Raw genomic sequence first — 15,836 nt, forward strand, 5'->3', positions numbered from 1 at the left:
AAACCAAAAAACACGCTTTTTTATAGAAAATCAAACTAAAAAATAAAAATAAATTTTAATAATAGTGTAAATAAGAAAAAAATGTAGTTGATTCTAAAAAAGCGTAGGGTGCTTTTCAAAACATTATCTAAATGATAATCCTTGTTATCATATCTGTCAATAAAATATTTATAACTATTGACACCATGCACCCCACGCTTTTTTTTGTTTAGAATCAACTACATTTTTTTTCTTATTTACACTATAATTAATTTATATGTATTAAAATTGTTTTTCTATTTTTTAGTTCGGTTTTCTATAAAGAAACGTGTTTTCTAGTTTTTTAAAACTATTATTTATTATTTTGATTCTGTTTGTTTTCACGGTGTATTTATGATAAAAAATGTCGTGAAAGAAAAAAATAAAGATTTCGATAGCTTTTTTTGCCTTAAAAAGTTGGAAAAAATTTTGGCTCTCATGTTTTTGGATAAGGATTCCATTTTTATCTTTTTTTGATGTTTTTGATATATATATATATTTTTTTTTTTTTTTTGAAAAGTACATAAAAAAACGAACAATTAAAAAAAAGTTGAATATCACAATTTTCGAAAAAATTTATAAATTTCTTTGAAAATTTGTTAAAATTGTGATAATCGAATTTTTTTTTTAATTTTGCATTTTCTTATGTCTTTAAAAAAAAAAAAATATCTCAATAAAATCAAATGAAAATTTCGTTAAAAAAAATAAAAATTAAAATGGTTTGACCCCACTTGTAAATATTTAGCTTAGTAATTATTAAAATAAAATTTTCTTTTTAATTCTAAGGACGTAGAAAAATTAGGAAAAAAATTAGGTTTTACATTTGATAACGGTAATTTCCACAATGTGTCTCTGGGTCAAGGACAAGAGTTAATAGCGGAAGAGAAAATGGAAACAGCCGCAACAAACGGGCACTGGGTTATCTTGCAAAATATTCATCTGGTGAAAAGCTGGCTGCCGAATTTAGAAAAGCAAATGGAACAATTATCTGGTAATTCTCATGAAAATTACCGTCTCTTCATGAGCGCAGAGCCCAGTATTGATCCGCATGAATCAATAATTCCTCAAGTAAGTTTATCTTAAATTATAAATTAGCTTCTCATATTACAGGTGCCAGGAACTGTGAAGTAAATTTAATTAATAATTATAGTAGTAGTATAATAAATTCTATTGATAATCGATGAATTTTTATAAAAAAGTTTTCATTCCAGGGAATTTTAGAGTCTGCAATAAAAATAACAAACGAACCACCTACAGGAATGCATGCGAATATCCATAAAGCGCTCGATAATTTTAATCAAGAAACTCTCGATTCTTGCACCAAAGAATCTGAATTCAAAGGAATCCTATTTGCACTTTGTTACTTCCACGCTGTGGTTGCTGAAAGGAGGAAATTCGGAGCTCAAGGATGGAATCGAGTTAGCATTCAATTTTATTATTTTTTTTTTTTTTTTTTTTTCATTTCCACCAATCTAATCATAATCATTTGTAATCATTGTATCACTGCATTGCATTAATCAACTGACTAAATCCACTTAATTATAAACGAAATAATACTTTGATCCCATTAAGCGCTTAATTATTGAAGCACTCGCTGCTAATCAATGATGATAAATTATTGAAACAAAATTTAATTGGAATTTTCTGTTGGAGATAATTATATGACTAATTACTGTTTGTTAATAATTTATGTAGCGCTGAGTTTCTGTCAGTAACTTATCTTTGAAATAATTCAGGATTCAGTTTTAAGTTTCCGGATTGACGTTTGTTTAAATTACAGATTTATCCATTTAATGTCGGTGATTTGACGATAAGCGTATCTGTGTTGACAAATTACTTGGAAAATAACGCCAAAGTACCCTGGGAAGATTTACGTTATTTAGTGGGAGAAATAATGTACGGCGGGCATATCACCGATGATTGGGATCGTCGATTATGTCGGACATATTTATTGGAATACTTGCAGCCGGATTTGATTGACGGTGACTTGAATTTAGCGCCTGGATTCCTCGCGCCGGGAAACAGTGATTACAGTCATTATCATCTGTATATTGACAATTATTTACCGCCCGAAAGCCCAACGCTTTATGGATTACATCCAAATGCTGAAATTGGTAAATTAATTATTTACATTGTTTATGTTTTTGGTAATTATTTACAAGTCATTGCGTCAAAAAATTTACTGTTTAAAATTTATTCTGTCAAATCAACACAAAAAAGTGTTGAATATTTAACAAAAATTTTTTGATGCAAAATTTTTTACTGTGTGGGGACAACATTCCATTTTGGACCATAACTAGGTGAAAAATTAATATTTTCAATTTTTTTTTTATTCTGTTTTTTTTTTTTTTTTTTTTTTTACGGCACATTGATGATAAAAAATGTGAAAGAAAAAAATAAAGATTTCAATAGCTTTTTTGCCTTCAAAAGTTGAAAAAATTTTGGCTCTCATGTTTTTGGATAAAATTTCTATTTTATCTTTTTTTTGGTTTTTTTTTTTTGAGTACAAAAAAAATGAACATCACAAAAAGTTGAATATCACAATTTTATAAAAAATTTATAAATGTTTTTTAAAATTTTTTAGAAAATTATGATAATCAACTTTTTTTTTTTAATTGTTAATTTTTTTATATATTTAAAGAAAAAAAAAAAAAATATATATATATATATATATATATATATATATATATATATATATCAATAAAATCAAAAAAATTTTTTTATTGATCCACTTCTTGAATTAAGAAAATAATATTGAAGAATTTTATCGTCTCGATTTGAGTTGAAAAATTTTTGGTAATTATTTTTTATGTTTGGCCATAAAAAATTTTGTTTAATCGAATTGATCAATTTTTTCGTTAAATTGTTCGTTTTTCTATGAATTATTCAAAAAATAATAAATCAAAAACATCAAAAAAAGATAAAATAGAAATTTTATCATAAGTGCGCGGTAAAAATAAGTAGAATGAAAAAAAAAAACATTTTAAATGTTAACAACACTTGTAAATAACTACCAAATTTCTCTAACTAAAGTAAATTTTACTTGATTAAAAAAAATTTTGTCTTGATTAAAGACAATAAAAATCTTTGAAATTATTTTCTTGGTTTAAGAATTTTTCTCTCGATTCAAGTTAATTTTATTTTAATATATTGTCTTAAAAAAATACAAATTAATTGTATAAATTTTTATTTAGGTTTCTTGACAACTACAGCAGAAAATCTTTTTAAAGTAGTTCTAGAGATGCAGCCAAAAGACGCCGGCGAATCTCTCGGATCTGGCTCGTCTCGTGAAGAAAAATTAACCGGTATTATCGAAGATATTCTTGATAAATTGCCAGAGGAATTTAATATAGCGGACTTAATGAGTAAAATGGAAGATCGTACGCCCTTTATAATAGTTGCTTTTCAAGAGTGCGAAAGAATGAATATTTTATGCCAAGAGCTTCGTCGCGCGCTCAAAGAATTAGAGCTCGGGCTAAAAGTAATTTTTATCTTTTATAAAGCTTTTACCTTGACTTTTTTTTATTTTAATATTAACATTAATATAAAGACATACTATATAAAAATAATTTATTAATTAACGTTAATATTTTACGACAATACTTTATTTGCATAAATATTAATTATTTACTTCATTAATAACAAAGTAATTATAAAATCATAATTTATCATTTACATCAAATTTATTCTACGGAATAAATTATTTATTTTTTTTTATCTTTAATTATGATTAAATATTTACAAAATAATTTAGGGCGAGTTAACCATTAATGCAGAAATGGAAGATTTGCAAAATTATTTATTAATGGATTTTGTACCACCATCATGGACAGTACGCGCATATCCATCCTCACTCGGACTAACTAATTGGTTTGCTGACATGTTAAACAGAGTCGCTGAATTATCTAGCTGGACTTCTGATTTTATGGTACATCCAGCAATTATTAACGCATCGATAAATAAATTAATTAGATAGTAATCTATGTTATTAAGAGAATAAGAAAAATTTTGTCTCCAGGATATTTATATAATACAATCGGTTTTTTTAATGAAATTTAATGTCATTGCAAAGGTCTTGACTTGAATTTGTGCCTTTTCAAGATTTCATATCAGTCTCACCGATAGTCAATTTATAATTATAAGTATTTAGGCTGCATTCGAAAATGCTTTATCTCTAGATACGTAATTAAGAAACGACCTTGTATCTTGTGAACTATTGACATTTTTTAAGATATAAGCCCACCCCGATGTTACACTCATCGAGACCTTTCATTTGAGTACCCACATCAATTTTTCATATATTTATATATATTACATATATGTATATATGAAAAATATATCAAAATGCATGTGGGTACTCAAATGAAAGCTCTTGATGAGTATATCATCAGGATGAGCTTACATCTCTAAAAACATCAGTAGTTACAAAAGTACAGTGCAATTTAACTAACGTTATTCTTTAATAAATAAAAATGTTCTTTATCTTCATTCGTAGTTTAAAACACACGGCATTCACATAGTGATTGCAAGGTTGCTAGTTAATGACTAATTCCAAAAAAATTTCAGCTGCCGTCCTCTATCTGGTTGGGAGGCTTGTTTAACCCCCAGTCGTTTTTGACGGCAATAATGCAGCAAACGGCGAGAAAAAATGAGTGGCCATTAGACAGCATGTGTCTTCACTGCGACGTTATGAAAAAAAGTAGAGATGAAATAGCGACGGCACCCCGCGAAGGTGCTTATATCAATGGTCTGTACATGGAAGGTGCCCAATGGGACACTCAGTTCGGCGTAATCACTGATGCGAGACTCAAAGATCTATACCCGCAGATGCCTGTTGTTTATATAAAAGCAATTACTCAGGACAAGCAAGAGCTTAAAAATATTTACGAGTGTCCAGTTTACAAGACTAAGTCACGCGGGCCCACTTATGTCTGGACTTTTAATCTCAGGACCAAAGATAAATCTACTAAATGGACACTTGCTGGTGTCGCTATTTTATTGCAGGTTTAAATTTTTATTTACCTAATAAATTAATTAATTATTCAAATTATTTTGATTTTTTATTAATATATATTTATTTGAATATTTTTTTTTCTACATGCATTTTACACAAAAAAAAATCATTTATTATCGTCAGTTATGTGCAAAAATATAATTTTATTTCAACTAATAATTAAATTATGATATAATTAAGATACTTAGGAATGTGGAGAAAATAATAATAATAATAATAATAGTTTTGCTTAGTCAGTATATGTAACAAGCTATAATCATAAAATTTTTTACTTTTGAATTGTAAAGTAACAGAATTATTAAATTGCATTGTTTGTTTATTATTATTATTAAACAATTTTAGTTTTTATTTTTAAAAAATTATTTTTTTTTTTAATTACTATTCATCTATTTTAATAATAATTCAAGGGTATGTTGGACAAATTTAATAACACATAATTTATTTTTAAAAATAATCACAAATTAATTCAATATTTTATTTAAAAATTGTGTTATTGTCCAAAATACTCTTGACCTATTATTGATCGTTATACAATTAATCAATATTCAATAAATTCTTTCTTATTGACAAAAAAAAAAAATTTAGTGACTATTTTTGTCACTTGAGTAAAAATAAAAGAGTATCTTTACAATAAAATAATAATCGCGATAAATTTATGCAAGCGATTGGAGTCATAAGTCATAATATAACTAAGCACCTATCAATAATTATTAATTGTTGAAAAAAAATAATATTCTCTATAAATCTATGTACAAATTTATGATAATAATAATTATAATTATAATTTTAATTATTATTAATAATAATATGAGTGACATACGTCCGCGAAACATTTACAATGGATGCAAGTTCTTAAAAAACTTGCTAATACGTGATGAAAAAAAAAATTATAATCATAATTACTGTTAGTACTTTATAATTAGACGCAGTCTTAATAATTAGTGCACACAAAGCCTCGATACACATTTTTAATAAATTTTATTTTCTAAAAAATTGATAATTGCTTTATTTATCAGCTTAAAGAAAATTAACATAGCCCTCTTTCAAATTAATTTGATTTTTTGATAAAACGCCTATCATTTATCTTTTTGTCATCAGTTACACTAAATTCTTATATTACAATTTAATTACTCATTATGCTTGTACCCACTAATTCTTATAAAATGTATGTGAAACGTTAACAATTAAATTAAAACTACATTTTATCACTTATTTTTTTTTTTTTTTTTTTTTTTCCCAAGAAAACAATTGCTCAACCGTTCATTCAACAAAAAATTATTTACACATGATAACTAATAAATTATATTTAACACTAATAACAACAATTATTATCATTATTATTATTAAATATAATTTATCTTTAAAAATATTTTAAATCTTCATATTTCCTTAAGCCTATTTAATTCGCGTGCCTGAAGGTATAAGGGCGAATAACAATTTATGATTTTGCAAAGGTAAAAGGGCGCATATTTTTTTTTTATTGAAAAAAAAAAATGCCAAGGTAAAAGGGCGTATGTTTTTAATTATACGTCCTTTTACTTTTAAGAATTCGAAATTTTGGTGATTTAAAGGTGAAAGGGCATGTAATTTTTTTTTTCGGCCAGTTTACAAAATATCATATTCGTAGCTTAAAAATGTGAAAAAGAAACTGTCTGCGGTAATAGTGGCGTAAAACCTCAACTTGATAATTTTTTAAAGTTAAACAATAAAATATATCCAAAAATTAATAAAGTACGTGTAATTTTTACTTCAAATTAAATTCTTAATTTTTACGTAATTTGTTTTTAATTGATTTATTTTCTATTTGTTTTTATCAAACTTTGTATATGAGGCTGTTATTTTAGTTTAACTTGTTTTGTGAAACTATTATTTAATATTTGGTATTAAAACTACAATTTTTTTATATGCGTCTTTTTACCTTTAAGGTAGTTGGGTCGTGCGAGCAAAATTTCAAGAAACCTTCCAAATTTATGATATAAGTAAAAATTTGTAGACGATTTACCACGTTTAACCAAAGATAATTGCAATTGAAAATTACATTTTTACACAGGCGGTAGAGGAAAAGCGAGAGAAAACCGCGAAATTTTATTATTTTTGTATTAAAGAAATTTTAAGAATTTCACGAAAAACTAATATTACTTAGATTAATACATGTATAATTACCCTAAAAAATTCTGGAATTTCCTATCACATAGTTTTTGAGAAATCATTGATAAACTAGTAAAGTAAACAAATAAAGTCATAGGTGGACCTAGTTTGAAGTCTTAATTAGAGCACATATTTTTTTTTTCACTTTAAATGGGCTCGCCGAAAATGACGTCACATTAGCAGAGTTTTTAATATTTTTTTTTTTTTAATTTCAGTAATCCCTTATTAAACGTGTATCTTCAAGATAGTAATAAATTTGAATAAAATATTTCATTTTTTCTATTAAAAAAAAAATTGTTGAAAATAGACCAACTTTTTGTTTCACAGATTTTTACGTTTCAGACAATTTCAAATCAAATGGCAAAAAAAAAATTTTTATACGCTCTTTCAGTACAAATCCCTATTAACCTTTAGCTATACGCCCTTTTACTTCTAAGCACGCGAATTATTCAGATAAATTCTCAAAAAAGAAAAAAAACAGATATAGTTATTTTCATGTTTGCAAAAAAATATATGAAAAATTTGAAAAGCATGTAGAAGTAAAAAAAATAATGACAAATACAAATTAAAAATAAAATATCTCAAATACTATTAACTAAAAATAACCATAATTGATAAGATGAAAATTAATTAATAATTAATCTTATAATTCCTTGGGAACATTAAGAACAACCGTTCTGGTTCCATCAGTATTTGAGATATTTATTTTCAATTCATTGGTAATTGCCTCGAGCTTGTCCAGGACTTTAACTGTCTGAACAGCGTCGGGCTTGGGGGGCGGCCATACGTCATCCAGAGGTGGCTCAATGTACTTTTTGCTCAACTTAACGTCTCCAAACTCGGATTTTCTCGGGAACATACCGCCTGCGTCTGCTGCCGAGAACAGTTTGTTGTTGTTGTTTGATTTCTGGTCCGCGTCGTAGCGCGAAGGTTTGTAGAGCGAGACTTGGATTGGACTGTAGTCATGGTCTAGAAGACTCTCAACTTCCTGGAGCAGCTCCTCGCTGTACTGTTGGAACTCTTCTTCAACTAATTGCTTTGTAAAAAGCAGGCTTCTCGAACGACCTAGACCACAATTTATTTCATTAGTGATTACTGGTTAAATATAAATATATATTAAATGCTACTCTTTATTTTTAGACTAGAGGGTTACGTGAAGAAGACTTAAGAAGGTAATTCAATTGTTACTTAACCAGTCAGATATAATTCTATTTTATTGCGTTCATAGAAAAATTCTTTTTTTATTAGAAAAATAAGGTCATTATTTACAAGTGGGGTCATCTTCATTTTGGTCCATAACAAGGCGAAAAATTAACATTTTCAATTTTTTTTCTGATTTAAGATAAAAAATGTTGTGAAAAAAAATTTTTTTGATAACTTTTTTGAATTCAAAATTTGGAAAAAATTTTAGATTTCATGTTTTTGGATAAAATTTCTATTTTATCTTTTTTTTTTTATATTTTCAATGTACATTTTTTGAAAAGTACATTTAAAAAAAAAAAAAATATCACAATTTTCTAAAAGATTTATAAATTTCTTTGAAAATTTGTTAAAATCGTGATAATCAACTTTTTTTTTTTTAATTATTCATTTTTTTATGTATTTTTCAAAAAAAAAAAAAAAAATTAAAATGGTTTACTACCTCACTTGTAAATATTTACCAAAATTCATTTAATATTTTAACTTATTTTTTTTAGTTTTATCTACTGGAGAAACTTTTTTCAGTTTAAATATTTATTTTCAATTGAATATGGCTTTTGAAAAAAAACATATGTGGACAAGATAATTATTGAGGTCAAGAATATGATGATAAATAATATGTTTAAAGAGAAGCTCCGGCCTTTCACGGGGTCGCTCTATGTGATAGAAAGTAGTTGAGGGACTTTTATTTACTATATCGATCTGAAAGTAATATAATATACGGGTTGTGTTCCATTGTCATACATACATATTATTACATTACTGATGCCCTAGTTATAACTAGTATTTTACTCATCACTATCAATTTTTGATACTTGATAAATTTTTCTAGTTTACATGCAAAAATTATATTTTTTTTGTATCATATTTGTCATTAGTAGAAAGGTGAAATTAAATTAAAAGACGATGTGTAAATAAATAAATTGTAATACGAGTAAATACTATTGTAATTTGTATATATAGCCAAAGGTTCAATAAATATACAATGTAATTTATTTAAAAAAAAAAAAAAGTTATTTTAAAAATTTAAGTAAAAATTTCTATTACAATAAAATAAAACTAAAAATAATAATTTACGTATTAACTAAATAAAAAAAATATATATATAGTTATATAACTGGAATAATATTTATCGTCTGTATTTGCATTTGATACGTACGAATTTAAGTAAGTAAAAGTACAACTGGGAACAGTAGAAGATTTAAGCCCACACTGTACTCTTAACCGAAAATAAAACTAAAAAAAGTAAATAAGAGAAAGAAGAGGAAGAAGTAAAAGACAAGAGAGATTTGTAAGCCTTTCACAATTCTCTGAGAGTTCAATGTCCCATTGCGACCTGTACGAAATACAGTACTAGTCGATACACGTATGCTGATACAGTTAGCGACAGATACTTAAAATATATGTAGATTTTTCTATTGTTTGAAATGATTAAAAATAAAAAAAAAATAAATTTACCAGCAAGTGGAACTTTTTCAGGCTGATCTGGTTTTCTCAACTCGTTGGAGTTGTTTGAATGCGGCCGCAAATTGGGAACAGCTACCAGAGCTAATGAGAGTAATAAAACCATCAGACAAGTGGCTGGTTGTGCATTTTTGTTGCGATTCTGTATGATTGCTAGCAGGCGTTTAATCTGTCCCGCTTGGCTCTTTATCTGTCCAGCCTGGGTTTCCACAGTAGACTCCAGAACTTTTATGCGCTTCGACAGGTTCATTTTAGCCTCGGCGTCCTGCTTCACGCGATCTTCCAGGCTGTCGACGTACTCCTTTTTCCTCTTGCGTGAGTCCTGTGCTGATATTTTGTTGCGTATCTTGCGTCGAATGCGCTTCAACTCACGTTCCTCGTTTTTCGTCAGCGGATGGTGGGTGGGTAATGATATACCTTCCTTCTGCAATAGACGTTTTTCTTCGGCATTCAGTCCTAATGGTGGGTACATGAACTCTGTCTCAGACACTTCATCGCCTGATTGAACGCTACTTTTTTCGCTCAGAGAATCTTCTTGCTTTATGTTTACCTGAAAATTATAATAATTTACTTCAACATACTATATAATTAATTATAAGTAATAATTATCATTTTATAGAAAATTAAATCCCTTTTAAAATAAATAACAATTATTATGACAGAATAAAAAATTTTCTCTACAAGTTTTCTGATGGATTTTATTTCTTATTATCGATATTATTAAGAGAATGAGCAAAATTTTGTGGCCAGTGGATTTATATGATAAAATGGGTTTTTATGGTTAAATTTGGTATCGTTGGAAAAGTCTTGAATTGAATTTATACCTTTTCAAGGTTTCATATCATTCTCACAAATAGTCAATTTATAATGATAAGTATTTAAGCTGCATTTGAAAATGCTCTATCTCTAGATACATAGTTAAAAAATGACCCTATATCTGGTAAGCTATTGACATTTTTAAAGATAGAAGCTCATCCCGATGTTACACTCATCAAGACCTTTTATTTGAGTACCCACATCAATTTTTCATATAATTTATATATTTATATCTATACAAAAAATTCAATTTTCGTGGAGAACTTTTTAAAATCGGAACCTTGAGTTCTGCTTTTAACAGGAGCTGTATTTGGGCATTTCCTGAGATATTTATTTAATTTTCATATATTACAATTTTTTAAATCTAATTTTGATGATTTTTTTTTTTCAATAATTTTATTTTTTATTTTTAACCATAATTATTTTTTTTTTTATTTAACAATTAGAATATTAAATTATTTTTTTAATTTATTGTAATTGATAAAAAAAATGTAAAATTACTGAATGATATAAATAAATAAATAATTATTAATTATATCTGTTATTATTAAATTATTAAATTAGAAGGGCATTAAACTTTCTATTAAAATAATATTTAACTTACAGGAATAGCCTTGCTGATGACGTTGTTAGAATTAAGCCTGAAACTTTTTAAATTTCTAGTCTGAGTGGTATTTATTATTTTTATTTTCCGGACATCCTTAATATCCTTAATATCCTTGAGTGTAACGGGTAGTAGTATCGACCGTGGATTACCGGAAATAACAGGTGTTACACGTATTACCTGTCTAATACTTCTTTTACCGTTGCATGTGATACTGCGTAGATTTAAGGTTGTCTCTTGTTTTTTAACCGGCTGTTTAGGTGATGAATCTGCAAATATAATTTAAAAAATTAAAAATTATTTCACAGACAAAATTAAATCTATGAAAATGAAAAAAAAAAATCAATAAAGTATTTGAAACAATAATTGAACAAAGCGGAGAAATGATTAATAAGTTAAGAGAATAGAAGATTGCGTCAGAATGCAAAGTAATAAGTTGTTAAATAAAGATGACGCATTTGACACACTTTCAACGATTTGCTCAATAAATTTTAAATAATAATACTAATAAAATTCTTTATCAGCAATTAATAACACTAGAATAAAACTTACTGAATTCAATAACAGGCCGAGACTCTTGTTTAATCAAGTGGACTGGGGATTCGATAGAACCTTCGACGATGTTTGGATCTACAGCTGTGATGTAATTCGACTCGAAATCTATTTCCTCGGCAATATCTGTGCCCGGAGAGCCAACGTTCGAGCTCATTACAGACCTGACGGGACTGTCGCCGGTGAAACTGCCAACAGAGTCATTGGGACTGCCGAGGTACTGAAAATCTGTGAAATTTTGCGGGCTGTTTTGATTGTCGTCGCTCAGCTCGAGATGGTCTTCTATAGGGAGCAGAGGGCTCAGCTGTTGCTCGCAGGACAGCGACAACGCGCTCGATAACCCACTGTCCGATGAGGATGAGGGCATTGCTTCAATGTCGCTTTCCATTAGATTGAATGGATTTTCCAGTTTTAACATGTCGAAGATATCTTCCTGCTGCGTCGACCATTCTTCTGTCTGGAATTTTGTTTTTTTCAATTAATAAATTTATCTAAAAAAAAATTTATCGACTTTTTTTTTAATTCTAAATGTTAGCAAGTGTATGCTACATTTAATTCACGCTCATTAATTTTTTTATTTTTACAAACTATTTATATATTGTAATGTTTACATTATATATATTTAGAAAGAAGTTCTTAAGAAATTATTTACATGCACTCTTTAATTTTTACTCAAATATTTTAATAATAACATATTTTGTACTTTATATAAAGAAGCAGATATATTTTTTTATATTTAACCAAATAAAATATGAAATTAAAGGAGATCTGGTTATTTTTTAGTTTTTAAGAGACACAACTAGTCTGAAATTTTTAAAAAATCCATTTTTTTTTATATTTCGGTACGTTATACCTTTGAAAACAAGATACTAAAATTTTAAATCGATATCTAAAATTATTTTAGAGTTACAGCCATTCAAAGAGAAGCCGCTCGACGGTCAGAATAAGATCATTTTATCTCTAAATGCGTTTTTCGAATTTTCTGGAGTTATTACTCGGAGACAAATAATCCGATCACTACCAAATTTTTTCTGCATGTTCTGTACAGAGTTCTTCATACAATGATTCTCCAGTTTCGAATTTGGGCAGGCCAAAAACGACCAAAATTTTGGGTGAAACTCAACTTTTTTTTTTTTTTTAAACGCCGCCATTTCGTCAATTTTTGATATTTTTTTTCGATCGTGGGTCATCTTACGGACAATATCTTCTAGTTTAACGAAGATTTTTTTTTTTACGTTTCATCGACGGAGAAGGCTGGAATCACACCAGCAGTGGAGGACTTTTTTTTTAGCGCCGTCGGAGATCGCGTGTAACTCGAAAAATATTAAATTTTTTTCTTTAAAAATTTTACTGTGTATTTTCAAAATATGCGTAAATATACTTTTTAAATTTCAAAACAATTGATATATTCGTTTTTTTTTTAATTCTCAAAAATCGCCTTTTTTTAGGCTCACACAGTAAAAAAAATTTTATGTTAAATATTAATACTTTTTTGAGTTAATTTAACACAATAAATGTTAAATTTACACACAAAAATGTTAAATATTTAACACAAAAATTTTTAACGTAGTTGTACCCGTTAAAAATTTTTTCTAATAAATTAAAATTTTTTTGCTATTTTTAGGATTAAAAAAATTGTATAAAAAATGATAAGTAGTTTAAAAGACGCTGAGTTAAGGTCAAAGTTTCAAGTCAACATGTTTAGTAACTATGAAATCATGAAGATTCTAAAAAACTTATGAGATAAGTCTTCATGTATATACAAAATATAATACAGTAATAATAATTATCAATTTAGTTTTAAAATATATTGACATTAAAAACTTTCTTTTAGAGAAAATCTAAAAATACACAGATATAGATTGATGTCATCTTTAATAACTAATAATTAAATTTTGAAAGTCCCGTCATCACAATGAGTTCAGGTAGAAAACATATACAATAACTGCGACAGTGTATGTAATGATAGTACTATCTTATCTATTTCGTCAACGATTTACTATGCTGTTTAATGATGTTCCATATTTTAAAAAAGTTACAATAAAATTAACGCAGTAATGACTTTTTCTTTCTATTTTATATTTGAGTTTCAAGTGATTTTTATTTTCCTGATGTCAATGATCGCGGAAAAGATTTTTTCTCTAGAATTTATAGACCCTTAGAAGAAACAGGTTTTTTTTTTTTCCTAGTAGACCGGCTCATTGGTTTAATATACCGACTCCCTAATCCTATAAATAAATCAGTTGGAAAAAAAATTCTTTGATTAAAATTTAAAATGAGAAATAAATTTTTTAATTTTTAGAGTGAAAAAAAATTTTTTAAATTTGTTTAAAATGAACGAAATAATAAAAAAAAAGAAGAATATGCGCGTATTTTTAATTGTATTGTGAGTCATAAGATAACAGATAAATGTTTATGTAAATGAATATTTGTTAAATAAATACTATCAAAGTTTTAAAAATATCTCAACACGATTCAAAATGGCTCCATGCATGTACCAGCACGTGTTGTTCCATATGTTATAAAAAACTCCAAATGAAAAATATAATCCAGATTGTAAAGTAAAAATTAAAAACCGGTAAATCGACAAAAATAATTCCAGACTTGACTTATAGGCTTTTAAATTTATATAATATTAATACAGCAAGCTAATAATAGAATAGCGACATAAAAATAAGTTAAAAAGTTAACAAAAAATTAGCTTGGTGAATTAACATTTGCAGACGCATGCGGTTTGTGCCATATGTTATTTAAAATTCAAGGAAAAAGTATCATTACATTGAGCATTCAGCATTCTATAGTTAAAATGAGGGCAAAAGATTATACAAGAATAGCTGAGTTATAAAATTTAACTTCGACTTGAGTATTTATAATTATTTTCGCGAAAGTACTCCAAAAGTTTTTTTTTTTTAACTTGAACAATATTTTTTCATCATAAATAAATAAATAAATAAAAGATCCATGTTAAATAAATAAAATGCTTGAATTAGATGTAAATAATTTAATAAAAATAATTTCCCGGCGAATTCTATAGAATAACGGTACGTAATAAAAACTAACGGTACAGTCAGCTAAAAATGAAACAGAATTTTATTAACAAAACATTTTTAGAAAAATGTAAAATTTCTTACTGTGAGTGCCGGAGTGTAGTCAGAATCCATTATTAATTCCTCCTTGAATCCACTTTTCATCAATGGTTCCTCTCGATCTAAGTAATAGTCGAGGAGGCTCAAGTCCGGAGCCGTTGACATATTTATAATTTAAGATAAACAATAAACCAATAAAACTGTCAAAAATACCACACTGGACACACTGGAGTTCTGTCAGTGTCCTAATTAGTAAATAAAATATAACAATTTCATAAATACAATCACTGATTTTCCAAAAATATTGAACATTTAATTTTATATATTAAATATGTAATCGAACTTGGTAAGAATGACTGCAGGCCCGAGTAGAAAAGCCGACGGTTTGAAGGCGTTTGTCGCCCCACCCGAGTAATAAAGAACACCAACCGGTTTCGGGTTTTTCTCACTCTCGCCAGGTATAAACCCAATATTTGTACCAAGTTGCAAGTCTTTTGGTCATTCTCATTTCAGTACCTTCATACCTTGCACTTAATCCTCTCTAAGTAACTGCAATAAATAAATCCAATACATTTATAAGAATTTTATCAATTACAGCTGCACATTAAATTAAAATTACAATAAAATTACACATTCAGTCTATTTGTTTTGCATAGTCACTGCTGATATAGACTTACGACACTTACTTGCTTCTGTCAATAGTAAATATTTGTAAACAAATATTATTAACTAAAAATTAAAAACTCTTTTTTAGGAATTTACACGGGCTGCATTTTATTTGGAGCAATTCAGGATAGACACAAAAACGCAAATGACTAAATAGCTTACCCACACTTAGGAACGCTGCCAACGTGGCAGTAATCGCGTCATGGACGCCGTCAGAACCATTTACTTTTGAATTTTCCCATTCGCTGCTCCGCAGGGAGTCCAAAAG

The 15,836-nt window shown here is 27.5% G+C and overlaps 2 protein-coding genes across 3 annotated transcripts in view; one reads left to right on the forward strand and one right to left on the reverse strand.

Moving 5' to 3' along the window:
* Positions 1-6,267, forward strand: part of LOC141529500 (dynein beta chain, ciliary) — a 29,334-nt gene extending 23,067 nt beyond the window's left edge. The window contains exons 39-44 of the mRNA XM_074246048.1: positions 805-1,086; positions 1,230-1,436; positions 1,799-2,132; positions 3,213-3,499; positions 3,773-3,946; positions 4,585-6,267. Coding sequence (XP_074102149.1) covers positions 805-1,086; positions 1,230-1,436; positions 1,799-2,132; positions 3,213-3,499; positions 3,773-3,946; positions 4,585-5,028 — 1,728 coding nt within the window. The 3' untranslated portion in view covers positions 5,029-6,267. The remainder of the gene's footprint in view (positions 1-804; positions 1,087-1,229; positions 1,437-1,798; positions 2,133-3,212; positions 3,500-3,772; positions 3,947-4,584) is intronic.
* A 1,259-nt stretch (positions 6,268-7,526) lies between these two features.
* Positions 7,527-15,726, reverse strand: LOC141529531 (uncharacterized). 2 transcript variants are annotated; one of them, XM_074246129.1, is made up of 7 exons: positions 15,589-15,726; positions 15,246-15,451; positions 14,948-15,147; positions 11,817-12,273; positions 11,265-11,533; positions 9,839-10,394; positions 7,527-8,245 (listed from the first exon to the last, which is right to left on the reverse strand). In XM_074246129.1, exons 3-7 carry the CDS (start codon positions 15,065-15,067, stop codon positions 7,824-7,826), a joined length of 1,824 nt encoding a protein of 607 aa, XP_074102230.1. In that variant the 5' UTR covers positions 15,068-15,147; positions 15,246-15,451; positions 15,589-15,726; the 3' UTR covers positions 7,527-7,823. The 2 variants fall into 2 exon arrangements, with proteins under 2 accessions (XP_074102230.1, XP_074102220.1); XM_074246119.1 differs by having other exon boundaries at positions 14,948-15,451.
* Positions 15,727-15,836: the final 110 nt, after the last annotated feature.

Source organism: Cotesia typhae, unplaced genomic scaffold, assembly GCF_013202065.1.
Source record: "Cotesia typhae breed Kobodo isofemale line unplaced genomic scaffold, CoteBio_Ctyphae contig_119, whole genome shotgun sequence".
NCBI lineage: Eukaryota > Metazoa > Arthropoda > Insecta > Hymenoptera > Braconidae > Cotesia > Cotesia typhae.

Excerpts from the sequence above, each read along its gene's own strand:
- LOC141529531 (XM_074246129.1), bottom strand. The coding sequence starts at position 15,067 with ATGTCAACGGCTCCGGACTTGAGCCTCCTCGACTATTACTTAGATCGA. Across the intron at positions 12,274-14,947 it reads ACTACACTCCGGCACTCACA|ACAGAAGAATGGTCGACGCA; the intron begins GTAAGAAATTTT and ends ACAAAATTCCAG. Across the intron at positions 10,395-11,264 it reads TCATCAGCAAGGCTATTCCT|GTAAACATAAAGCAAGAAGA; the intron begins GTAAGTTAAATA and ends TATAATTTTCAG.